General features: G+C 34.9%; 1 protein-coding gene across 1 annotated transcript in view; it reads right to left on the bottom strand.

Annotated features, from left to right (window-relative positions):
- Window positions 1-723: 723 nt before the first annotated feature.
- LOC129263595 (MAM and LDL-receptor class A domain-containing protein 1-like) overlaps window positions 724-27,622 on the bottom strand; it is a 76,618-nt gene continuing 49,719 nt past the window's right edge. The window contains exons 34-55 of the mRNA XM_064100676.1: window positions 27,374-27,514; window positions 25,856-26,121; window positions 24,847-24,937; window positions 23,834-23,977; window positions 23,294-23,416; window positions 22,665-22,886; window positions 21,053-21,196; window positions 18,502-18,767; window positions 17,615-17,699; window positions 17,149-17,295; window positions 15,606-15,760; window positions 14,906-15,092; window positions 14,310-14,447; window positions 13,631-13,787; window positions 13,122-13,227; window positions 11,717-11,801; window positions 10,814-10,933; window positions 9,020-9,049; window positions 8,175-8,268; window positions 7,011-7,086; window positions 5,414-5,473; window positions 724-4,225 (exon numbers count right to left, since the gene is read on the bottom strand). Of these exons, the coding sequence (XP_063956746.1) occupies window positions 4,145-4,225; window positions 5,414-5,473; window positions 7,011-7,086; window positions 8,175-8,268; window positions 9,020-9,049; window positions 10,814-10,933; window positions 11,717-11,801; window positions 13,122-13,227; window positions 13,631-13,787; window positions 14,310-14,447; window positions 14,906-15,092; window positions 15,606-15,760; window positions 17,149-17,295; window positions 17,615-17,699; window positions 18,502-18,767; window positions 21,053-21,196; window positions 22,665-22,886; window positions 23,294-23,416; window positions 23,834-23,977; window positions 24,847-24,937; window positions 25,856-26,121; window positions 27,374-27,514 (2,918 nt within the window). The 3' untranslated portion in view covers window positions 724-4,144. The remainder of the gene's footprint in view (window positions 4,226-5,413; window positions 5,474-7,010; window positions 7,087-8,174; window positions 8,269-9,019; window positions 9,050-10,813; window positions 10,934-11,716; window positions 11,802-13,121; window positions 13,228-13,630; window positions 13,788-14,309; window positions 14,448-14,905; window positions 15,093-15,605; window positions 15,761-17,148; window positions 17,296-17,614; window positions 17,700-18,501; window positions 18,768-21,052; window positions 21,197-22,664; window positions 22,887-23,293; window positions 23,417-23,833; window positions 23,978-24,846; window positions 24,938-25,855; window positions 26,122-27,373; window positions 27,515-27,622) is intronic.

The raw sequence follows: 27,622 nt of genomic DNA on the forward strand, positions 1-27,622 counted from the left end.
GTTTAATACAGCCAAACCTCCCCACATCTCGCGCAAATCGTACTCTAAACACGTAGTGTGGACTATTTAGGCAAACAGCACATCCTTTATAAAATATTTTAGCCTTATTTTTTGTACCCTCGCAAATTTTACCCTTAACAAGTAGCTTTCCAAGCGAAAATAGATACCTTTTTCATTATTTTTAAAATTAGTAAATTCGTGTTTTTAACACCCTTATTACGTTAAGTGCGTTACGTGCCATATCTTGAAAAATACATCTTTTTTACGTGTTTTTTTGGTCGCGCATGTTATCCACTCGTCAATGTAAGTGCCCCCCGGGGGGGGGGGAGGGCTCACATACCGTCTACACACTAGCCACAATCGCCGTCAGCAGACCGTCCTAAGTCTGTAGCGGTGTAACCTCGCCTCGCTGTAACTCCACAACAAACTATCGCGAGACAATCGTTTTCAACCCCTGATCCCATGTATTGACATTTTAGGGACTAAACTTGCTTGAATTTTAAATATATTTCTTTAGTTGGGGTGGACTTTCCACTTAATGAGCAAAATAAGAGGAACATTATGGAGTGCGTATGGTCATAATAAAGATCAACATCTTCAAACACATTTATACAGTATATGGAGTCTTTGCTACATACAGCAGTGGTATGGACACTCTGCATTGTGTAAAAGCCAAACATTTTTCTTGAAAAAAATTCACAAATTCACAACTTTTTTCCAGTTTAATATATAAAGTTAATATTTTTAATCTGTAATCTATATAAGATATCTCCATTAATTTTCACATAGTTTTTGTCTTACAAATGAAGGCACATTGACACATGGTATAATATTATTTTAATAGACTACAACATACCATAAACATAAGGATATCAAATTAAAATAATCTGCAAAGGAAAATGTCAATTATTAGCTAGTGCATGAAAATCCTAATAACATGAACATTATAAATTATTACAACAAAATTAAGTGATATTAATTCAATATGAAAAACTAACCCTTGACAAAAACATGAAATACATGTATCCTTCAAATACAATGAACTCTTGTAAGAAACCATAATAAAATATTACAAATACTACCATGCACCAAAGCTACTTTTAAAACTACTCTTTTAAAAAGAAAAAGGCCTTAATTGCTAATGACATTGTACACTGTTAGAAAATTTCTACTTTAAAAAACAAAAATTCCTGCAGCAGAGTCTCGAGAACACCTGTAATCTTACTGCACTGTGTAATATTACATGCATTTCTGTAAAATGACAGAAAAGAATTATTTGGTGTGTGTAACCTTACAAATTTATTGTAATAAAACTGTTTTCCCCTTTTTTAAAACAGACCTGTTCTGTAAAATTATATTAAAAAAATGTATAAATCTTTCCTGTTATAACAATTTAGAGAATGATTTTGTTACTTCTTTCTGTAAAATCGTTTTTTAAATTTTTCTTCTGTCAAATCTTCTGTTTTTTCTAACAGTGTATGTGTGGCATACCTCCTTCATGACTACAACTTATGTGAGTCATGCCTACAGCCCCCCCCCCCCTTGTTCCTGAAATAAACCAACATTTTGTAAGTGCATGTCACAAAACTTGCTGAAAGCCATGGACAAATCAAATGCAAAGACTGTTTTAAGCCCAAATGCATAACTGTATCCTATTTTTAATAATTAAAATCAATTTATTATGATTGCGAAAACCTTGCTGATAATTTCCAATGGTAATTTAAAGTACTAGGACTATAAGGGTTTAAACAAATATTTCATCAGATATTTGTTTTGACACTTTTTCTTGTATATTTCTCAACAACAAAAATTCTGATTTTTGTTACCATTTTAAAGAAGTAACATAACACAATTTTTTTTGTGTGTATTTGAAACTTTCACAAAGCTCAAAATTATACCTCTTCCATGTGTCTGAATTAACCCTATCTAGGCGGGGGGGGGGGGGGGGGTTGTGGGGCTCAGAGGCCCCCTTCAACATTTCGCGCAATATTTTCGCCACACGAACTTTTTGACTGCACCGCTCACTGAACTGACCAAATTTGCGACACCTGGGTACACGATTTCAAAATTATGCAACATTTCACAAGTGCATGTCAGACCCAACATTACTCAAAAATGTGATTTTGTGTACAAGTCGATGAAAATTGTGTTTTCAACCAAAAGTCATAAATGTATGATTATTTTGACTTTTGATAGTATAAAGGAATTTATGTTATGCTGTTTATGATCTCAAAAATGTCCCCGACAAAGTTCAATGAAAAAACAATGAAAAAAAAAAAAAAAAGAAATACATAAGATATTGCAAAATCAACATACATGTAATACACAAGAAATTGATTTGCAAAGAACTTTATTTAGGGAGATAGAGGAAAAAGTATGATTTTCTAAATATCAATTATGCATACATTAGCATCAATTAATTTCAATCTTTTATGAAATAAATTACTCTACCATATTGTAGATTACATCCCAGACAATTTGAATGCCAATTGAATTATTTTGCGTGGTGACTGGTCGAGGGCCAAGATCTCATATCTCCCCTGTCTAGATAGGGTTAAAGTACATTTCTATCATTCAGCTAATGAATATAACTTCCAAAACAAAGGGTGATAGTCACTTTAGTCAATGATATTCACATTATGCAAATGACCAACTAACATCTCATAATTGTCATTGCTTACAACCACTCCATATCATTATACAAATACAACGTATTCCACCGACATCTTATGCATTTGTAAACATACTACTAACAAAGCTTATTAACATTCAAGAACTTATGAGGTAAAAAGGAAATATGGAATGTAGATATTAATCACAATAAGCTTCATAAGAAAATCCACCATAGCATATGTTATTTAAAGGAAACATAATTCTGCTAACAATAATTATAAATGAGTTTGACACTTTTTTTAGCAATAAGTGGAGCGTTGTGGCCCAGTGGATTAGTCTTCGGACTTTGAAACAGAGGGTCGTGGGTTTGAATCCCAGCCATGGCGTAATTTCCTTCAGCAAGGAACTGATCCACAGTGTGCTGCACTCAACCCAGGTGAGGTAAATGGGTACCAGTAGGAAGTAATTCCTTAAAAAGCTGTGTGCGCTATGAACGCCTAGCTTAGCCGGGTAATATAGGAGCGCCCTTGAGCACCTAACGAGGTGGATATGTGCACAATATAAATACCCTATATTATTATTATAAGAATTGGTATATAGGTCCATCCCAAGGGTCCACCCAAACAAATTTGATTTGATCAGAGAAAAATGGGGTAAGTGCACCACTATAAAATGTCATTAAAATCGGATGAAAGGCAAATGAGTTATGTAAACATCTGGGTCAGTGTGAAAATGAGGGACAAAAGTTATTTTCTTGGAATGGTCTATAGTAGATCTAACCCCTTTTGCAAACAAACTCTTCATAAAATAAGAAGTATTATATAATATTATCGTTTCCCTCTATAATATACTACCTTCATACAAATATCACTGCCATGTGAAAAACAACAAAAACTTGAAATGAAGTAAATTTTCATTTTCCATCAAATAATGACGAATATTTCAGTGTTATGACCTTTTTTTTCCTGGTCAACTCCTTTGTTGGGGCAGATTTTCCCTTTCATATAACTATATATCTTAATCTTACAGCGTTCATCCTCTTTAGTAACATTCAATTCATACCGTATACAATTTGATTTGCTAATTCATATTTTCATTCAACATGTTTAGCAAAAAAGAAAACAAAATGAAAGAACAAATGTATCACATGGAATGCCTCTTGAGGTTGATATTTTCCTGACATACATACATGTAATGAACTATACTGTTAACAAGTAAATCTGATCACTGGCTGCTACATTATGAAATATGGTTGAATAGAAAAATGCACTATTAAAGAAACATGATAACATTTCAGTTCTGTGTGCAGTGCAGTGTCGTATTATAAATGCAACTTGAACCTTATAATTGAAACTTATCATTAACAACATCATACAAAATCTTGCTGAAAATTCCAGTTGAAATTTTGTAATTGTTATTCATTCAGAATTACGTTATATTTCATAGAACTGGGTAAAAAATAATGTTCATTGTTGCCAATTTAAGGAGTTGGAACTTAAACCTCAGAAAAATTTGTATATCTTTTGATTAATTAGATGATAGATTGATCCGGTGACGTCATGCTTGCATACATAGGATTTTCAAAGCCTTCATCTGGATTCACTACCGGAGCCTGTAAGAGAAAAATGATGGATTCAATAAAAAATAAATTCAGATTCAGATTTAAGATGAATACCAGTTTTGGTAACGATCTGAAAAATGAGTTCGAACAGAATAGACCACCAAAGTGTCTGTATGTATAAATAAAAAAAAATATGTCCATATAACTCTGGAAAAGTAAATGTGTAATTAATGAGAAACAAGCAAAATAAGCTTGGAATTCCATCAAATGCCAGGCATTTTTTAAAGCAATTTTAATACACTGCCCCACATATGCTTTTCTGTGTTAATGATCATCAGAATTATCGATTTTGAGCTAAGATTTCATGATTTTACAAAGATAAGTTTACATTAGTGTACCAGGTGTAGATGTATGATAATATTTTGACAAACAACCTTCATTTGAAAGACTTTCTCATGAAATAATTGTTTGCTGCAACTACTGTCTTTGACTTTCAACTATGCCGTTGATGCTTGCAGTTGTTTTACATTCATACAATTGAAATAAATAATATTAATAAGTCACTTTGGTACTAAAGAAGCTTTCAAAAGACCAAAGTATTTCAAGAACATAAAATAATTCCCAGCATAATCTGGTGAAAAAATAATGATTATTCAAAGAAAACACAAGACGGTAATAATTGTCATTCATTTTCCCTCATGAATATGTAAAAAAAAATTAAAAATGAATATTGATTATCCTCCACTGGTTCATGATCTACTAAACAATCATGAGAATATATTGTGACAAAAAAGACAGTGATACACTAGGTAAAAGCCATGCATGTGTAAGACGAGTCCTAAACCTGACATTTTAAACATGAATCAAGATTTGAACAGCATATTCAAAACAACCCTTGGTGACACATTCTTTTTTTAATAATTCAGTTGAAACTGCATTAAACCTTATGGTCAGCTTTTCAAGGTCACAAAATTAATAATATTCAACAGTGTAACTATAGATGAACATTTTATTTTATTTGATTGTGATAAAAAAAAATAAAAAAAAAATTCTATACACTAAAGCATGGAAGCCATATTATACCAATTACTATGTATCATCAAGAACAAGTTTATTTTGTCTGTAAGAAATTGCTGATGCTGTGTAAAAATATAATCAGATCTTGAGTAAAAAGCGATTATGAACCAAAAGTAATATCAAACATAAAAAAATGTTTATTGAATTTCAACACAGACTTACGAAAGACTGGTAACGTGGCTCTATGTCTACTGGTTTCTTTTCCATGTCTCTTAATACAATCTAAAATGTAAAACACAAAAGAATCAAATAATATGTTAGTAAAACTTATCATAAGTACATTCATGCAATTATGATTTTCCATTTGGTATGAGCTTTCCTTTCCCCTCTTATTGAAACATAATCTAATTTTGCCACAACATAAAATAATATGAAGGTCAAAAAGGTTGGTAAGTACCAGTGACAACTATGTCCTACCTCAAATGGACATAAGACCTTTCTGGAAATTAGACCAAGTCCCAATAAAAAAACACAACACATGGTAAAAAAATTGATTCTGAGATTTTTGCAGAACGTGAAAGTAAAAGTCCTACTGTATACATACGTAACTTTCTAGCGAGCAGTTTATTTTTGTTATGTATTAAGGAAATTTTATAGGCGATGCCATATAAATTTAAGATAAATGCACAAATCCAATTGGAAATGTGTATTGTGACAAAGTAAACAACAGATACGCGCGCTTAACTCTTTTTCCGCCGTGCACGGAATCCCCTATTGGCGGATTAATTCTGTGGACACCAGAAATGGGTGCTTTGGATTTGCATGCATAGTTTACATGGCTGTAACTTTTTTATGCTTTTTCCTACAGAAAAATATTCTCAGTAAAGTTGTAGAGTATGAAACTAGCTTTCTATTGATGTATATTTCATCAATATTTATTCATGTTTAGAAGATATATCTCTGATCAATGGAAACCTTAAAGTTTCAATTGGCAAACTATAAGTGTACAGGCTATTCATTCCCAGATTTTTACAAAATATGAGAACAAGCTACTTATAACCCCTTTGTCAAAGAATAATAGTACAGGCCCAATACTCTAAGCCTAGGCTATTTTTTTTTCAATGGCAAGGCAGGAAGTTCAGCTTAGGGAGCTTAGCTTTTGTGATTGATGGCATTGTATAAATCAATGTAATCGGATTGTCGTGAGATTTGTGCCAATCGGCGTACTTGGCAAAGCAGCAAGTGTGCCAATCGGCGAACTTGGCGGCAAATGTGCAGACAGCCAAACCATTGAATCTGTATTGTAATGACTTTGCACATGAAAGAGGGATACGTTTGCTTGGTCACGGGTAATGAAGCCATGGTCAGGGCTGTTGTATGCCCTATTGCATATTGGTACAGGGAAATTCTAAACAAAGTATAACAACTTTGAAGTTGATTTTCTCTGAAATAAGTGTTGCACTGTCGTATCGCGATACAATGGTGCCGATGACTGCCGACGATAGATATATATGGTTTTCAGGTATATCTTTACATCATTGGTTGATATCTCTAATGATACATTCCCAGCAGAAATAAAATCACTTTCAATTTTTTTTTGGAGAAAATCACAATTTGGGGAATTGTATCACACAACAGACAGAGAAAATGAAAAAAAATTAACTGCATTACTCTTAGATGAATTTTCATCAAGCCTTTACAACTAATTTCCTCAAACATTTCTGATTGCATAAACCAACCTTAGTCAGGGTTAACTTCCCTGTCAACCATATACTGAGATCTCTCGGTTAATTACAAATGGATTTACTTTGATACTTACATCTCCTCCTATCCCATCTGGGTCATAAGCAGGGTTTTCCATGTGATTATGGAGGGCTGCTATTTCAAGTTTTGAACTACAATTATAAAATACAAAAAAAAAACATTATAAGATAACACAAACCTTTAGGAGGTGTGTCGAATGTATTGTATTGTCTTATCATATCTTGCCTTATCTTTTCTTTTTTTTTGTCTGTTTACAATAAAATAAACAGTCACGCAATGAATGTGAGTGAAAAGATATTTATATTTCATATTGTATACCAAGATATGATGTTTAGAAATTTGTAATAACAGGTCAATTATTTATTGTTTGATTTACATGTATACAATATTTCATTTTCTATAGATTTGACAATAAGGACCAACTTGACTGAATCAAATAGTATTAAACAATGCTCATTCCAAATGTTCAGGGAGGATTTAATCGTTGTTTCACTTGACAATGAAGAGAAAATTAGAATATTTCATATTTCATATAATAAAGTACAAAAGAAATAGTGAGTGGATGACATCATCAGTCTCCTCATTTGCATATACCAACCAAGAAGTGCATATAACTATTTTATGAAATTAAGCAAAACTTTCTTATTATACATCCGATTTTGATGAAATTTTCAGTGTTATGCTTGTTGGATTTTTCTCTTTTTATTCAAATAAACATTTTGTTAGAATAGTCTTGTCCTTCAAGAACTCACATTAGGTGCTGAAGCTAACAAAGGCAGTCTAAATTTTGCATCCAACACCAAACTGGAAATGACCCAAGTACATTGTATATTATAACCCATATTCTGACGTCTAATTTAACTAAAATTATGGGGAGCCAAAATGTATATTGTGTGTTGTTGTCTTTCCTCATTCTCAAAAGACAATCTACACACTAAAGAATGATTGGGGGGAAACGTGAACTTACAGGTTTGTGTCAATATTGGCTATCCATACTCAAACCACACCTTCAGACCAAGGAAGCGTTTCATCAACATTTTGGTGTGACAAAATCTGACAACTTTCCCTGATTGTGATTGGCTGAGAGGTACATGTACCGTTACTATGGTAACTGTCGGATAAAACAGGACCTGTCGCATAAAACTTCTGACAAGTCCTTTCATATATGTTTCCTTGTTGAGTATTTCCATCAAGGGAATTCTTGACTTGTAAGACCTACCTGGATCTTCTTTTCGTGATGAACCAAGAAGCAATTACTATCAGGATAACACCTACTATCCCACCTATCACACCAAGGGTTATAGCTAACGCTTCTGGAAGAAAATGAAAGCAAAAAAGAGTATCATCAATATAACATCTAAAATCTGACCAATCATATCACAGGTTATAGCTAAGGCCTCTGGTATAAAATGAATGCCAACAAGAGATGCCATCCAGATGATGGCTAAATCATATCAAGGGTTATAGCTATGGCTTTTGGAACAAAATAAAAGCAAAAAGAATACCATCAAGATGATGGCTACAATCCTTCATGTACCAATCACATCAAGGGTTATAGCTAGGTCTTCTGGTATAAAATGAATGCCAATGAGAAATGCCATCCAGATGATGGCTATAATCTCACCAATCATATCAAGGGTTATAGCTAAGGCTTCTGGAATAAAATGTATACAAGATAGAAAAACCATCATGATGACAGCTAAATCTGACCATTTTTACATTAAAAGCTATTGCTAGAGATTTGGGAATGAATAAGTCTATGAACAAGGAGTGATCTAAAGTCCTCAACTACTCATATTTGACCAGGTTCCTGAAGTCCTACCGGGGGTAAACCTTGGCCTCAAAAAAGCTGTGAGCACAAGAATCGGTAGACAAGCCTAGCCGAGGTAATATAAGAGCGCCCAGAGCACCTGACAAGGTGGATACAAATGCTACACAAATCGTAAATCATTTTTAACATTTATAAATATTCATGCAATGTAAGTGTTGTCTGAGTGAGAATGCATGTTTTCAAGCTTTGGTATTAGAATAAGGGCAATTAATTAGTGTACTAAACATACATACCAGCTCCCTGTGGTTCTTCTGTTCTCATCACTGTATGAACATGAAATAATAGTAGAGATGAGTGTCATCAATGAGAAATAAGATGATCAAAGTAATCGGGTTTTGAGAATAAAACATACCAAACATGTTATCACTCAGTGAGATGCTCTATAACTATATACTTTCATTCTGCTTGGCTTTATATCCCACCAAGGTAAAATCTTTTCTTTAGAAGACGGCGCTTCCTTTGTAGAAGCGCCGTGGTGTAGCGGTTCTGACCCTCGCCTTGTAATCAGAGGGTCGGGTGTTCGAATCCAACCATGGCCTCGCATCCCTTGGCTAGGCGTCAATCCAAAATTTGCCACTCTCCACCCAGGTGTTAAATGGGTACCCAGTAGGATGCGAAAGCCTGTGTAGTATGCTTAGCAATTGAGTCTTGCAACTCTTGTTGGAATGCTCCCCAGGGAGTGGATAAGGTGCATTGTATGCGGGCATGCAAGGATCCAATGACCGGGGTAATAATATATCTTTAAAGCGCTTAGAGACGTCGTTCCGATGTGTTAAGCGCTACATAAAGGCGGAATATTATTATTATAAGGCATATTTTCCATATCTTTGATCTTGAATGATGGAGATCATATATCTGGGGAGTGTTTCATTTCAACACTTTCATCTGACAAGTTGTCAGATCTGATAACTTTCTTTGATTTTGATTGGCTGGAGGTCACAGTTCCTACAGTGACTGTCGGATGAAACAGAACTTGACAGATAAAATGTTTGCCAAGTCCTTTCATGAAACGCTACCCTAGGTGATCCTGAATAATAGTAATGACTTAGACTAGTCAATACCCTGCCTAAATTGTATCTACTTGGTTCAGATGCCATATTTAAACTATGGAAATCGTATTCTTTTATCAATTTCTGCCCAATATTTATCTACAAGTCTCTTTCAATTGTTTTGCTTTTACTAAAATCAGCTTGGAAATGTGGTAAACCTACCCTTTATTATTTTCGTACAGGGGTGATCACACCGCTTGAACCGTTTAGTCAGCACATGATGAGGTATGCATGACAAGCAATTTTTACCCAAATCACATTTTGTAATGTAAATCATATTTTTATTAAGGACTGTATTTTGTTTACAACATTGAATAAAAAAATATAATCAATATCAAGAACTGGATTTTTTGGTATCAACACCAGAATTCTTTATTTCAAAATATGGATTAAATGATATGGCTTGTCTCAGGTACATCAGCATATCATTGATCATTGGAAAAGGAGACTTCATGTGATGGTTTCATGACATTTGTTTCGGCGACAATTGCTCAGCTGCAAATTCCACACGTTAATGACCAACTTCAGCCCTGGATTTAAAACTATATATTATCCTAGACCAACCCTACAACTAACATAAAACCCTATTGCAACCCTATCCCCTAACCATGGACCATACTTAAAAACAGTATCTTTTTAGAATCTGCTAAATGGCATAAAGATGGTAATAATGATAATAATGATAGGCATTTGTAGAGCGCCATCTATCTAGAAACGATCTATTTCGAGGCACATTTTTATTATTATCATTATTACCCCGGCTCGAGCTGCCTTTCGTGCATTCAAGGAATTAATCCTGCCAGGTACCCATTCACCTCACCTGGGTCAAGTGCAGCACATTGTGGATAAATTTCATGCTGAAGGAAAACACGCCATGGCTAGGATTCGAACCCACGGTCCTCTGTTTGAAAGGAAAGAGTCAGAACCACTAGACCACGATGTGCCCACATATGGTAATACAATAAAGGATTATCTTACCCTCTGTTGGAGGCAGTGTTGTCTTGATTTGTTCAGTCCTACGACGAGTTGTTGGGTTATCACTTGTAGGGGGTAAGGATGGGGTGACAGGTACCCCGACTCTAGCTTCAGCCGGTGTGACTGTCAAGGAAAATGAGTTCAGATTAGAAAAAATTTCTTCCAGCAAATGCAACATTTACATGAATTGATTTACTTAAAGAACAAAAATACCTCCATTTAGAAGGCCAATGCTCACACACAGACTTTCAAGATACATGCAGACCATAAAGAAGTAGTCAACCTGTCACTACAGAGTCCCTTTCAGAAAAAAAAGTGTGCACAAAATCCTTCATTTTAACTTTTGAAAATGCAAAAGTGCCCCAATTAAAAAATTACTCAATTTTTTCTGTTGCTTTTGAGTATGTTAAATTTTTTTACACCTCTTGCCCCCCCCCCCCGGAAAAAAAACTATTCGCATGCCATGATTCTGAGCCTATATAAGGTACTCAATTTATCAAACTTAAATCCTAATGTCTTTGTGAACGAAATAAAGCTCTCTTCTTAAGAACGAACAATCCTTGAATATTTTGCAGCAGTATACTTTTCAGCAGTAGCATACCTATGATTTTCCACAGGGGGGGCCAAAAAATAAGTCTTCAATCACAAATAAAGGATTTCGTACTAGATAAAAAAATTGACAAGCCCCCCCAAAAAGGTCTTAAATCACAAATAAAGGATTTTGTAATAGAAAAAAATGACAAGCCAAAAAAAAAAAGAAAAAAAGTTTCAAGCTTGTCAGGGGGGGGCCAAAAAGGTCTTTCAAGCTCGTCAGGGGGGGGGGGGGCAGGGATACGTCCTTTACATGGGTTGTGACTCGTCATGGGGTGCAGACTGCCCCCCATAGGTTGTCAGATGACACCTTACCACTACATCTTCCAGAAACAGGGTTTAGGTCATCAAGGCCAATATCGCTTCGACTGCCATTTCCAACAATGCCTCGGAATTCAAACTGTAAGTGGAAAGAGAATATTAACCCTTAACGCGCTGTTGTTGCAATCTTGCACATTCCAATAATTAAATTCAGCAATCGTAATGATTTGTTTTCTCCCCTACCTTCAAATAAGACAGGCTAATAAAAAGCAACAGTTCTTGGATAACACACACACACACACACACATATATATATAATAATAATAATAAGTATCAATTGTGCAATATGGAAATCGTGAATTAGAGAAAAAAAACATGGAAACAATTGTCATTATTATCCCCGAAAAATTAATTCAGCGTGCAAAGAGTTAAAAACAAGATTGATAATATAGAATAACGGATGAAGAGATTATTCAAAGCAGCCTTGAGAGTCAGGACCAGACTTCTATATTTTACATCCTATCTTAACTCTTTGCCCGCCACGTACACTATCCCATCTGCGCCACATTAATTTTTGGGTGCCACATTCAGAGGGGGTTTGCGTGCACTGTCTTATTCAACTCGCAATAACTTTTTACTGGTTTGTCATATTAAAAAAAAATTGTGTAGCAAAGTTTTAGAGAAATGAATACTCTTGTCAATGGTATCATTTTTGCTATGTATAAAATCATAGATTTTGAGAATTTCAACTTTACATTCTGTTTCAAATTTTTCGTTTAGGAGGGTATTTTACATCCTTTTAACTGTAATAGATCTGGGTTATGTGAACCCATTTTGTATCCACCAAGAGCATGTCCACAATGAAAGTCAACATGCACATCACTCATCATGTAATCTACAAAATTAACCGAAAAAATTGTTAAATGAATTACTTCATGCATTATGAAATAGATAAATTTGCTCTAATCAATTACATCAAGTCGTCAAACTAGATATTTCTGGTCTATATTTTCTTTAAAAGATTTAATCTACATTTAACATAGATCTCTGTTAATGGTAAGATAATTGTTTAATATATCTTATACTTTTAAGTTTTTCGACCATTCAATTTTCATTGGTTTCTCAATTTAGTATGGACACACTAGTACTTCTATCCTAAGAAACTGGGATTTAAATGATTTTATTCATCAGAAATTAATTGATATCATGAAAATTGTCTGCAATAATTACTGGTATTGGATTTGGAAACAGGACAGAGCCTTTTTGCATGGAGGAATCATTTTCATTAAAACTTATTTAACACAAGAAACGAAAGATACCCCCAATGAACATGTAGAAGCGTTCATTTTCTTTTACCATTTGCTTATATTTAGGGCTCTGTATTTGTTATTGGGCTTAGTATTTCATCATGAATGGAACAAAACTGTTGGGCAACAGAAACTTTAGGAGAAGTCTGTACCATTGCAGCTCTACTGTAAGGCACTGTAGCCTTAAACCAACCAGATGAACTTTGTTGACCGCTCAGCCTCCATATGACACCTTCACTATCTCCTTCCAATTCATCCCTACAGAAAAAATATCAATAGAAAGAAAATTGTATGTCTTACCAAAATAAATGTTTGGTAAACTAAAATCATCAATTTTAACTTTACTGAAAAGGCTGAATTGATCCTCTTTTTTAGAAGTGGCTCAGGTGAAAAAGAAACAAAGAAATGCAAATGAAGTTAAGATTTTTGCCTCAAATGTGCTTATGTATATATACAAACTTGTTCCCATTTGAATTAAACAATAAAGCGAATTTGATTATTCAAATTTATAAATCATGATGTCTGGCAACTACAATAAAAACTGAAGAAGAATTTCAATAAAATAATTTGAAAAATGGAACTTTATGACAATTGTGCATAATTTCATTTCCAAATATACATGAATAAAAAAATAAAGATGTTTAAGAATTGAAAGACATACTTGTAGAGTTCAAGCGTTCCCATATCAAGACCAACCATGCTATACCAGAATGTAAAACACATATCTTCAGCATCAGTGCTGGGAATAAAGGTCTTCCTCAATTTGGCAACTTGACCTTCTTCACGAGGTTCAGCAGAGTTCATGTAGACATAGAAACCTACGAAAGATCCAAACATAAATCAAGTATTTATTTCACAGAAATTTCAATTCACTTGATCATCTCAAATTTAATGCAACCTTTGAAAATACATTTACAGAAGGACAACAACAAGTGTTTTGAGTTGGCTTGTCTCTTAGATCTTACCTACATTTCTTATATTCAAAAAGAGAAAATTATATCGAAAAGGTAAATAAAATTAAGAGACAAGATTTGAAGTCTTCAACAAAAGCTCTACTACAAAGTGGGGCACGTAGGCAGAGAAACCCAAGTCTATGAAATATCAAGGGATTAAAATATTGATGAGCATACATATCGTTCTGATATGTAATAAGTGATAAAAGAGAGATTGCTTTCTGTTCCGGATCCAAGAATGAAACAAAAGCTGATCAACAAAATCTCTGAAATATTTAAAGTCTGTGGTGGAAACCTGTGCAGCAAATGGAGAATTTCAAATAAATATGAGAGGATATAATCAACATTGGTTAATACTATAATTATCTTCATAGGGTGTAGTCTTACCATCTTGTGTTCTTTTAGTATGGTCTGTATCAGGTCCTGTTCCTGGTGTACTAGTCTCTCCTCTCCATCGGATCCAATTAAAATCACTATCTTCCACATTTCCCCAATCACAAAGACTCAATTCAAAGTCACAGCTTACTATGTTTGACATGAAATAAAAATGAATAATGAATAAAAGTACATGTTTTTGCTTTGATTCTGGAAACAACATATTTTTATTGTTGTACATATAGAAATTCAAAACTAAATGAAAGACTTTTAGCAGCTTACTGAGCATGAGATATGAAGAAGAAATGAGCAACACTTAGATCGGCATAAATGATTTTTCATGCTTTTCTTCCTGAAATTGACACAATCAATAGTTTTCCAATCTTTTTGAATGTACATGTAAGTCTGTAAAGTCTATAAGACTTTTAAATTTTATTTCAATACCAACATAATACAACTAATATAAATCTGATAGAAATCAATGGACACTATTACCATACATAATCAGTGAATACAAGACAGAACTAAGTTTTAACTAAAAACAAACAGTATAAAATAAAGTGTATGAAAGTGAAAAAACAAATGAAAAAAATGAATGAGAGACTTACAACAACTTTTCTGGACAGCATCCACAGAGTCGATAGCGATGTCTCCCTCTACACCGTTACCTACTATTCCTTTAAAGATGATTTCATATCCATTAGAATGAACCTCAATAGATTCTCTTAACCAATACATTCCTTGATCTCCTTCTAATTTACTCAAGCTAGTAGTACTACCAGAATTCTCATTTAACTGGGAAATAAAAGAGAAGATTATACAAGTTTTGAAGATCCAAACAACTCAGCACTCATCACATTTAACTGTGAAATAAAAGAGAAGAGATATCATTCATTGTTTTATGCATATTTTAATCAAAATAATACTTCAACTTTCTTTGATCTGTCTTGAAATGGAAGAGTAAGTACTTTGTTGATTATCTCCAATTGATTGGATAAATAAATCATGTCTATATTATGTTGCTTTTCTTATCGGATTGTTACTTTTCCCTCAATTATATTACATGTCATATTTATTGAAAAAGGGACACTTTAGTTATTTTCCATTTGTCATAACTTACTCATATTTTTTTTAATATCTTGTGTTTCTATGAGTTTTACTTATTATGTATTGTTATGCACCCGACATCAAAATAAGAATTGCATAACAAAACTTCACAATTACAAAGTTTTTATAAGCATTTTTTTACATTTGAATATTGACTAAAAATATTTCAAATATAGAAACTCTGGAAACAGGAAATCCTACCAGAACTTCCAGACTGCCTGCGTCTTTCCCATACATGTTATAGTAGAAGGACCAGCAGGATGTAGTATCTGTGTCATGTGACATATGTGGACCAATCAGAAGAGCCACATCACCTTCCGTTCGAGGAGGGTCAGCTTCAATATACATGTAGTGACCTGGTAATGAATACATAGTAAAAAATATCACATACTGGGGGTCAGCTTCAATATAGTGACCTGGTGATGAACGCATAGTAAAAAATATCACATACTGGGGGTCAGCTTCAATATAGTGACCTGGTGATGAACACATAGTAAAAAATATCTCATACTGGGGGTCAGCTTCAATATACATGTAGTGACCTGGTGATGAATACATAGTAAACAATATCACATACTGGGGGTCAGCTTCAATATACATGTAGTGACCTGGTGATGAATACATAGTAAAAAATATCACATACTGGGGGTCAGCTTCAATATACATGTAGTGACCTGGTGATGAATACATAGTAAAAAATATCACATACTGGGGGTCAGCTTCAATATACACGTAGTGACCTGGTAATGAATACATAGTAAAAAATATCACATAGTAGGTTGTCAGCTTATCTCACATATTCAATAATGTATCAATACATAATCAATACTTAACCCATTCTACAGGAAGTATACCAACTTCACCTTTCTTAAGAAATTATTTCTCATTCTTCTTCCAGCTACCCTTCTGATGCACACATATTTTATGGGTTTCTTATTGACTACATTCCTCCTTCTTGCTAAAAGGTCCACTTCCCCAATTCAGAGTAATGTTATGATGTACAGATTGTCTTGGTCAAGCGTCCAAGGTTGACCAACACCTGTTTGGTTGTAGAGAGTCTTGACCAGACCAATATAAAAGGGGTTCACTTTTGAACCCAAGTCAGAATAGAGATTGGAGTTTAGAAGTCAGATTACAGTTTTAAATTAGCTCCAGCATGCAGACTTATTATAGATTGAATCACCATGTGACTTACTCATGTCCTGTACTGTCATCATCATCAACTTATTTATCTATCATCAGGTCACTATTGAAGCTTACCCCCACTACATATTTTTACTATGTATCCATTGTTAGGTCATGACATACATAGTGTTGTGTTGGTGTTGGATCTTATTGAACTTTACTTTCAACCAGTCTTAAATATAAACTGTACATCCTGCCTTGCGTGTCTTTATTTAAGACTGGTTGAAAGTAAAGTTCAATAAGATCCAACACCAACACAACACTATATGTCATGACCTAACAATGGATACATAGTAAAAATATATAGTGGGGGTCAGCTTCAATAGTGACCTGATGATAGTAAATATAAAATATATCACATAGCGGGGGGCAACTTTTTTATGTCGGACAGATCTTCATTTGATTTAATCAAGTTTGTTATCAGTTCAATCACTCCACTACAAATACTTAAAGATTATGCCAAATATGACCCAAGTAATAGTTCACAACTGAGTTTTGGAAATGCTTTTCTTTCTTCAAATCAATTTAGTTAAAAATCATCTGGTATTAAATGCCATACCATTCTGTGCGTTAGGCGTCATATCATACCGAGGTCCAGTATTATCTGTGGGCGTGGAGCCAGACCATCTTATCCAATCAAAATCATCGGATTTGTCGTTACGGTAACCACATATACTTGGTGTTTCAAATTCACAGATCGAAGTAGCTGAAAGAAAATAGTAACATGAACAATGAAAATTTCTTTGAAAACCAATGCAATATGGATAATAACAACATCACAACTTTAAATGTTTTAGGCTGTTTAGTGCTTCAAAATGAAAATGTGCAAAGCTAATAGAAAATTGTACAATTAAAAACCTTGAAAATAAAGAAACCATTTCATTACATCAGTATTCATAACTATAGTAGATCACTCCACAACAGCTAAAGTCTTTGGTATGACCGAGACGGGGATTGAACTAATAACCTCTCATTCATAAGGCAAGCACTTTACCACTGAGCCTCCATCACCATAAAATAATTACCTGGACATTGGCCATCATACATACTGATATCATCAAGAGCAATATCACCAAAATAAAGCTGTCCAACTACTCCTTCAAAGACCACCTGAGGACAAAAAATAAGAAAGTATATATTAACAACTATTAAATGCCTTTACACTGCAAATTACAACCAGTTCTCATGCTTTCTGAATAAGAAGATTCTGTACATTGATAAAGGGGAAACATGATGTTGTGATGAAAAAGTTTTAAAATGGGAAGTATCTGTGGAATACATCATAAATCAACAATTTTTTTTAAAATTCTACACCTCAAGAGATCAAGAAAGGAGCAAAATTAATCCCACTATATCTTGATAAAAGGCTATTACTAGCAAAAAAGAAACTGCCGTTCTGCATTTCTTAAACACATGTAGGGAAGTAGAATTTTGTTGATGGTCTTAGTAATGATGAAATACAAATATATATAATGCTGTGACCTTTTGGTGAGATACTGTGGTTGCTGTCCAAGATCTTATAAAAGTTGTATCATAATGGAGATAATGATACACACTGCATTTTATATAAAACGGAACCATGATAGTAAAAAAAATCAAATCGTAAATCTGATTAAATTTTCAATACTATGCTGTCTGAATCATGTATATTTGCTCAAATCAACTTGTTATTCATGTAAACTTGAATTTTATGAAAAGCTCTATGGCTTGTACAGCAAATAGCCCCAAAATAGATCTTTTACATATAGAGTACTTGTCAATATTTCTTACAAAAATCTGCCATGCTCCAAACATTTTAGACGCTTCTGTAGTACTGTGGAAACATATTCTTTAAATGGTTATTGAAAAAAAAAACACAGATATATATATATATATATATATAGATAATATAACTGAGTGACTTGTATCTTACCTGATATTCAATAGGTTCATGAAGCTGTATAGACCCTAGTAACCAATCAAAAGACTGCTGTTGATGCATTGTCCAGACTGATCTTAGTTGGGATTGCCCATCATTGCGACGGGTATAAACATTGAGTGTATCTACTGATAGGCCGTACATATGATACCAGAATAATACACATTGACTAGCAGCAGGTTGAACCAATGGTGTTGAGAGACGAGCTTTACTAAAGTCACTTTCACCAGAAGTTTCTATGTACATATAATATCCATCCACTGCACCAGGAAAAAAAATGAGAATAATAAAAGAATTACAGGGTTGTTATATTGAATGAAAATGAATTGAAATTAATATATTCATGGCTCATTACATATCCCCAGGGTCAGTAGATTTACAATGCAATTAGATTGGCCAGTGTGCACCAATAAACGGTTACCTGGCCGGGGTACTCCCCAGGGAGTGGAGATGGTGCACTTTATATGTCGAACCGAGATGGATTGTATGACCGGGGTAATAATATTTACAATGTAAAGCGCTTAGAAACCAATGTATATGGGGCGCTACATAAATGTAACTATTATTATCAATACTATTATTATTAACATAATCCATACATTATTACTGAATCAAGTGGGAATCCAATTTTGACACATCGGTCTTGTCAAGAGATTGAAAATATACGCATGGTAAGAATCCTGCCAGTCGAAGGTGCTAAAGTGATATAATCTAATCAAATAGGCCTAATTTCTATGAGAACCAGAGATGCCAACCTAAAGGGATGGTTGTCAGGAACATTTACCATATTTGTCAGGAACAAATGGGAGTTTCTCAGGAACATCCCGCGAAGTAGCATCGTTTATACAGGGATGCCACTAGGTGTCCTCCAAAAATACTGAAACTCATCGCGGGCCGGGACAGTGTCCAAGAAAAAAAAATTTAGGGGGGTCCACCTTTAATTTTGGGATGGACACAAAAAAAAAAAAAAAAAAAAAAAAAAAAAAAAAAAAAAAAAAAAAAAATTAGGAGGGGAGGTCTGCCCCCACCTCAAATTTAGGGGAGGGGGGGGGGGGGGGAGGACCAAGTGGCTTCTTACCTTGTTGTGATTGATGACTTTGAAGTCAATTAGGACTTAGGTTTGAAAAACTGTTAGTTGTGTGTTTCTCATAGAACGCTAGACCAAAAGCTTCAGTCTCTGTATTTTGGTTGTTCAGCTGAACCGCGTTGGCTCCACTCACCAATACATAGACTGAAGAGTTGTTGGCCCGTACATTAAGACAACGTATCAGCTAACCCAGGGAGATCTGGGCTAGCTGATACGTACGTAACCCAAGGAGCTCCGGCCCACTTTTCGGGCCGGAGCTCCCCGAGTTCCGTATCAGCATGCAGCAGTAACGTTAGATCTAACATTCGGCGGAAACCCGATTTTCGGATCGTTTTTGGTACATCAAATGTCACATTATGAAAAAATAATTACATCCAAACTTACGAGAAAATATATAAAATTAAGAAACATCGTACCTTAGACCGCAGTTACCGCTAATTCCTTTCAAATGATGATAAAAACTTAGTCATCCTCGATTCCTTCGTTGGTCATCGTAAGTTGCCATCTTGGATGACGTCATCATCTTTACAGTCGTATTTACCAGTCGCTATTATACCGCGATTCGTGCCGCTGATTTGTGCTTGTCTATGTGCGTGCGTTCGGAACTTGTCGCTCGCATTGGTTGGCCAGGATATCGATAATTCTAATCAGAAAGCCTTGATAAAAGCATAACTCAATGAACGTAGTAGGCAGTGCGCGCGTTTATAAATTATAGTAGAGAAACTCCCGTTGGTTTACCGTTGGCCACACACACGCTGCATGCACGATACATGTATACACAATACACGCATATACATGCACAATACACAATACACGCATATATACACATGCACAGCAAAGCAATACACAATACACAATACACATGTATTGTAGTTGTTTTTTTCCGTAACCTTTTTATTGTTGCCGTAACACCGTAATTGGAGGAATAAAATCGGAACAAATACGGCGAATCCGTAACGGTTGGCATCTCTGGAGAACAGATGCGTACTTTCCAGTCTCTTGGGTTCTACCAAAGGTTCTGAGATCAATGTTAAACATGCTTCATAGTTTAGTTTCATGATATTTGCTCCCGGCGGCAAAGATTGCTCTGTTACAAATTCTACACACTAATCAAATAACTAACTTCCAAATTCAATCGCAGATTTACCAGTATACCCTTTCCTAAATCCAACTTAAAACCCATTTCAGCCCTAACACCAACTTGGACGAAATAAAGTCCCAGGAGCAAATATTGTGCTACCAACTTTGATAGTGTGGGTTAGAATCCCACCGCTGCCACCATATGTCACACTGATCTTTATAAAATTTGATAGGAATTCTTAACAAGCAGGTAAGTATACAGTTTCTTATTGGTGCATGTGGGTGACTCTATTACAGAATAGCTATGTAGTGCCCTCTTTTGGCAAAAATGTTATAAGTCTGAAATCTCTAGAAGACCAAAGCCAGTGGATGCTTTACCTGTTCCTGTTGTATGATCAAATGGAGGACCAGTGTCAGAGGTAACAGTGTGTCCCTTGTGTCTCGTCCAATCAAAATCATCATCTTCTTCTTGAGTGTATCCACATATATCATCCTCAAAGTCACACCCAATGACACCAGTATCTATGCAAAGGTCAAAGGTCGAAATCATGGCTATGATATTACATCATATAATGTAGATTTGAATATGAATATCTTTCTCTTCCCAGGACCTGATGAGAAGGTTTTCCTGTTCGTAAGAAATGAATCATGATCCAATTGCAGTACTTTTTCTATCAATTCTGGAGCAAGATTTCAGGTTAAAAATCCCCTTTGGCTGGTTACACAACTTTCAAACAGAGATTCACTAAAACTGACAGTGCCAAAGTGCCTAGGCAGCCCAGCTAAAGCCGGGGTAATAATAATAGCAGGGCCCGGTGGGAGAAAAGTTTTCAGAAGTGAAGTGGCTTCCCTGGGTAAATATACCTATATTATTATCATTATTATAAGGTATATGTTAGGGATGGGGCTGAAGCAAAGCATGACCTAAGGGTAGACCCATTTTAATGTAACTGATGAGGCATTGCTTGATAACAATGATCGATCTGTTTTCATACCTTTTCAGTCTCTTTTAAATTGAGAGAATAAATGCAAATAAAGTGATATTTTATACTTTGCCAGGTGAGGACACTCTATATGAAGAGCTTCATTCCAAAAGGGGTAAAATCCGCTTTTGACCAAAATTTATTTTTCATACAAATATATGTATCTTAGATGTGGGAATCAAATGCAACATATCGCATTTTAATTTTTTTGGAAAGGTTGGTAAAATTTGATTGCAAATTTGAGTTTTGTTCCAAAGGTGCTAAATCCAAAACAGTTTTGTTCCAAAAGGAGCTAATTCCACTACCATATTTTACATAAAGTTATGCATTCATTTTTTTACGTACATGCTGTGGATACAAGTTAGAACCATCAGTGCAAATTTTGATGGAAATAACAGAATTTTACAATTTTATGAATATTTTTGGATTTAGCTCCTTTTGGAAAAGATATCGAAAAGTCACCACCTTTAGTAAAGATGACAAATATATATTTTTTTTTCTTTTGGTAATTTTCAATGGATAAACATCAGACAAGATGTGAAATGTACTCTCCTAGCCATATTAATGTGTTTTGTGTTCAATTTCAATAATCAAACATGTTTAAATTGGCAAAAATTGACATTTTACTAAGGTTTAGTTCCATAAGGAGCTAAATGTATGAAGAATAAAATTTTTAGAAATGCTTAAAAAATTGACAATGAATGCTAATTTTTTTCAAACATGATTTATTTATTCTAAGATGATAGTACTATCATATATATATAAAAATAAAACAGCAGTGGCTAAGGGAATTAAAAAGCCTTGATTTACAGATAAACACCAAAAGTGGATTTAGCTCCTTTGGAATAACAATCTTCAAATAGAGGTACAAGGATACAAACAAAACTATGATACAATTTGGATGGAGAGTGGTAAATACAGATAATCATTATTCTGAAGAATGCTGTGGGATTTGAACCTTGAACCTTTTAGATTGATTTTTTATTATTATAATATTATTAACTCACCATTGCACAGGCCAGTCTGTGTGATGAAAGTATCATCTAATGCAACATCTCCAATATAATTACCACCAAAGGTTGCTTCCATGATGATATTAAATGAGTTCATACTCGACAGAGAGACCACGCCTTCCATCCATCGATCACCATGGTTACCACTCTCAGACCATTCCAACACCATTAATTGGTTTATCTGATCTTGGGTGTAGACATTCAAAGATCCCATTCCTAGATCAATGGAAACAAAGCAATTAATGTCAACCTCAGCTCTATGGGTCATGTTATGGTGGGAAGTGCTTTGGACAATCTTGCGCTGACTGGATAAAATGAGGAAAAGGGAAGGGATAAGATACAAGTTTATCACATCACAGCAGACCTCAAATAGATGCATCACACAAAGATTTCCTTTACGTGAACGTTTGTGAAATCATGAAACTAAGATGAAAAAGTCGCACTGAAAATCACTAAGCACACAAAGGACCAAGAGTTTCCATTGGATTAAAATGCATTTAACCTTCAATGAAATGACAATCAGTATTTTTTTGCTGGCTTTCCATATTAAATTTGATTGGATCAATCACAATTCTTGGTAAGACATGGACCTGTTATGCTAAGTGATTCTGATATTGTCATACCTTTTCCGTACATGTGATACCAGAATCTAAAGCAAGAATCTTCAGCCGGAAGAGTTGCACTTTCAAGCCTGGCATTGTCATCAGCTTGTCTGAAATCAGTAGCATCTATATATACATAGTGACCTTTAAAAAATAAGGAAGAAAAAAAATGGAGGCAAAATCAAATATGAAACTTTATTTGGCACTTATTGATATATTTCTAACATTGCTATATTTGGGGAGAAAAGCAAAGGGGAACTCCATCATTTTGATATCGTGTGTGTGGCTTTATGGTATAGGAAAGTTGTCAACACCTGTGCCATGTCTGAAAGCAGGGACCTGCTATAAGGATGCTATGCATCTTCTCATTACAGCTTTCTTGCAGGGATCCTGGTATGACGTTGCTGTGTGTCTTCTCATTATTACAGCTTTCTTGCACTACCCATCATTTTCTTTATGGCGACTGTGATGATTTGTAATAAAAAGTTGCCTGCATGATTCCTGTTGTAAAGAAGTCGCTCTACAAATATTAAAACTATTTCTAAAACCAGGTCATCTTACCGTTTGCTGTGCCAGTGGTGTGGTCCTTACTAGGTCCTGTATCTTGACTACTGGTAGTTCCATTACTCAATTCCCAATCATACTTGTCTCCATTCTTTGTATTAGACCAATAACATAAATCATTCTCCTCAAAATCACACAGGCCTGCATGAAGATAAATAAAAGTTGTCAGAAAGATTGAAATAAGCATTGAGAGTTTTTCAATTCTTACATTATAATATTCATAGAGAAAACCTTAATCAGTTGGGGATGATGAATTAAAGAATTTTTACATTTTAATCAACCTTAATGATTATTTAGGGTAAGCTTTTGTCCACTCCACTGGACTTTCTCAAGGCAATGGATCAGTCACAAGTTTCCTGCCTGTGTTGGTCTGTAACTCTGTACCTTCTTAACACACAGATAAGCATACAGTTTCTAATCAGTGCTTGAAGGTGACTTCATGTCATCCATATCTTGCCTGGCTTTTCGCAGGGACCCCCGCTTTTCCGTGGAACCCTCCTTTCTAGACGGGTATTCAAGGCTTACTAAGTAAGCCATTGATTATCAGAGTCACATCTCCCCTTACCCCTCCTTCACTGTGATGAATGATCAAGAAGGGGGCGGAATGGGTGTGACTTAGGCTTTGAGTTTAGGCTTGGGTTGTCGACACCTTATGGAGATTAAGAAAAACAGAGGTGCAGACCAACACAGGAAGTAAACTTAGTGACTGAACAATAAGCTCAAGAAAGTCTACAGGAGTGGATGAAAGCTCGCCCCAAAAGTTGTTTGAAGCTTAAAAATTATTCAATTGACATTTGATTCATTGATGAAAAATACATATTATTTTAAAAAGTTGAAAGTGTAGTTCAGAATATTCAAGTCAAACTGTTAATGCTTTGCGGCAAAAACTTGTTATCATTTTTGCAAACAGAAATCATTTCATGATTGCTTTTTTACAGTTTTTGACAATCACCAATCTATCAACCATCGCACAGTCTTTGATCATAATCTTGAGTTTAAGAGTTAAATACCTGGGTGCTGACATGGTTCGCTATCAATAATGACATCATCAACAGCTAACCACTGATTGGTACTATCACTAAGCTGGGCTTCTAGAACAACCTGAACAACACACAAAATAATGGTTTATTTCATTATTATTTAGAAAGAAAATGTAAAAAAAATTAAATGCAATGACAAAAATGTAAATATACAACAATTTCAAAGATTGAAACAGTAGGCATTCCTCTTGCAAGTATTGAAAGTAACACCTTATGTCATAAATGAGGGGAAAGAGAACAGCCTATCAGAGCACCTTGGATGAAAAGAGCCAGTAAGGATTGTGTTTTTAGACTGCTGGAAAACAGGGAAGTGAAGTAAAAGCAAGGGTTTCTAAAAAGTTAATGTAAGCTTTGATTTCCAGATTGTTGCCCTTCTAATCCAATATTTAAAGTGTGTGGATTATTGCATCAAGACATCAGGTCAACAGCATTATTGGTCCATGGATAGAACTGTAATATGCAAATGCAAATAAAACTAAACACTTGATAGCAACTTTATGGAGGAATCTTACTAAATATCTATAACATATCTTTTACCAGGAATTCTAGAATAAAGAAAAAGAGTTACTTTTAAAGCAGAGATTTATCAATTCTTTCTTCTTCTGTCTATGCTAATATGTGATTAGTGATGAAAACACGCTTGCATAATTCCAAAGTGAAAGATGGTGCTCTGATTAATGAGAGATGCCTACTAATGATGCCTGGGCTCTATCTTACAGAGAGTAACGATTGATCCAATCAATCGTAACTCTACGGAAATCCATCAGTGTCATAATATTTCAACAGGAAATGTGCAAAATGTACTTTGTAAACAAAGAGAAGCACAGTAAATTTCCAAGACAATGATGAATGCATGAATATACATCATAGCTAGAAAATATTTTGAACAAACATGCATAATAGATGCTGACATTGCTGGTTGTCCATAGTTGGATCAATCGTAACTCTTTGTAAGACGGGGCCCAGGAGTGTTGTTTACCTCAAAAGTGGTGCTTGCTTTGACATTGACCTTAGCTTGCATCCAGAAGCTAGGCTGAACACCCGTTCCTGACTCCCAGTATGGACCAACTAGTTCTCCATTAATCAATTCCCATACCCTAATAGATCCTACTGTCCTATCTGTACTGGCTAAGTGATACCAGAATGCCATACAGTCACCAACAGGTGTGGCATCCAAGGCACCGCTGTAGAGTAGCGCCCTCTGTCCTGCTATACCAAGGGACTGATCAGCATAGATGAAATGACCTGATAGTAAAAAACAATGATTATTGGTAATAATCATATCAATCAGGATGTTTATACATTGTAAAAATATTCATTATTAACCCAGTCATTAAATTTAATCAGCAATTCCTGCAAGCAAGGCATGCACATCCTCCACTCCCTGGGGAGTAACCCATGTAGTCACCATGTAAGGTGCTCACTATCGTGTATGGCTACAATTACTTTCACATCCTACAGCCTAGATGTTAACCTGCTATAACACACGTTTCCCATAAAAGCAGTTTTTTTTACAAATAACACAATATACATTTATTGTAAAACTTAGAATTTCCCACATTTTTTCATTATCTGGTTATCGTTTTAACCTATTTGTATTAAAAGATTGACTGTCTTTTTTTTTCTAATAGGCAAAGCTCAGGTTCACATACATCTCTAGGCAATAAAAGCTAAGAACATTTCATCTGGAAGGTCTAACTTAAAAGAGACATACAAAATATTTAGAAGATGGACAGTCAACCTGCCAGAAACGTCAAGCCTACTCTCTTGCTTTATTTGCTGACTCAAGCCAGCCTTCTCTCATCTACTCAAGCCTGCCTACTACTCAACTTTCTACTCCTTCTGGTTTACAGTCCTTTTAATGACTACACTCATCTTAAAAAAAGTCTCTACTTCCCAACCTCTACTTTCTTTGAGTGGATGACATCATCAGTCTCCTCATTTGCATTCCGACCAGGACGTGCGTATAACTGTTTTGTGAAATTAAGCATAACTTTTAAAAGTCCTAACTTTCTTATTTTACATCCGATTTTGATGAAGTTTTCCGTGTTTTGCTTGTTGGATTTTTCTCTTTTTATTCAAATCAATTTTTTTTTAGGGTGGACTTGTCCTTTAATATTTACAAATGGTTGTATTTTTTTAATAATATAGGGGTATTGATATTGCGCACATATCCACCTTGTTAGGTGCTCAAGGCGCTCCTATATTACCCGGCGAAGCTAGGCGTTCATAGCGCACACAGCTTTTTAAGGAATTACTTCCTACCGGTACCCATTTACCTCACCTGGGTTGAGTGCAGCACATTGTGGATCAGTTTCTTGCTGAAGGAAATTACGCCATGGCTGGGATTCGAACCCACGACCCTCTGTTTCAAAGTCCGAAGACTAATCCACTGGGCCACAACGCTCCACTCTTTTAACACTCTTTTCCTTATTGTCACATTTCTACATAATCATTAGCATACTAATGTTATATTTTATTTTAACAGGACACTAACCTAAGTCTGTCCCTGTAGTATGATCATTGTATTTATCGTTGCCATGGGGAACATCAACACCTGCATCACGTGACCAATCAAAATCATCCGTAGAGGGCTCCTGTATCCATCCACAGAACCCAAGCTCAAAATCACAGGTTCCTTGGACGAAATGTAAAGAGAATCATTGAATCAAAAGGATGTTTTAAGATAACTTCGGAGGGGTTTGAAACAGACGGAGCTACTATAAGACTCTCTCGTTTTCTTCCC

Source organism: Lytechinus pictus, chromosome 6, assembly GCF_037042905.1.
Source record: "Lytechinus pictus isolate F3 Inbred chromosome 6, Lp3.0, whole genome shotgun sequence".
NCBI lineage: Eukaryota > Metazoa > Echinodermata > Echinoidea > Temnopleuroida > Toxopneustidae > Lytechinus > Lytechinus pictus.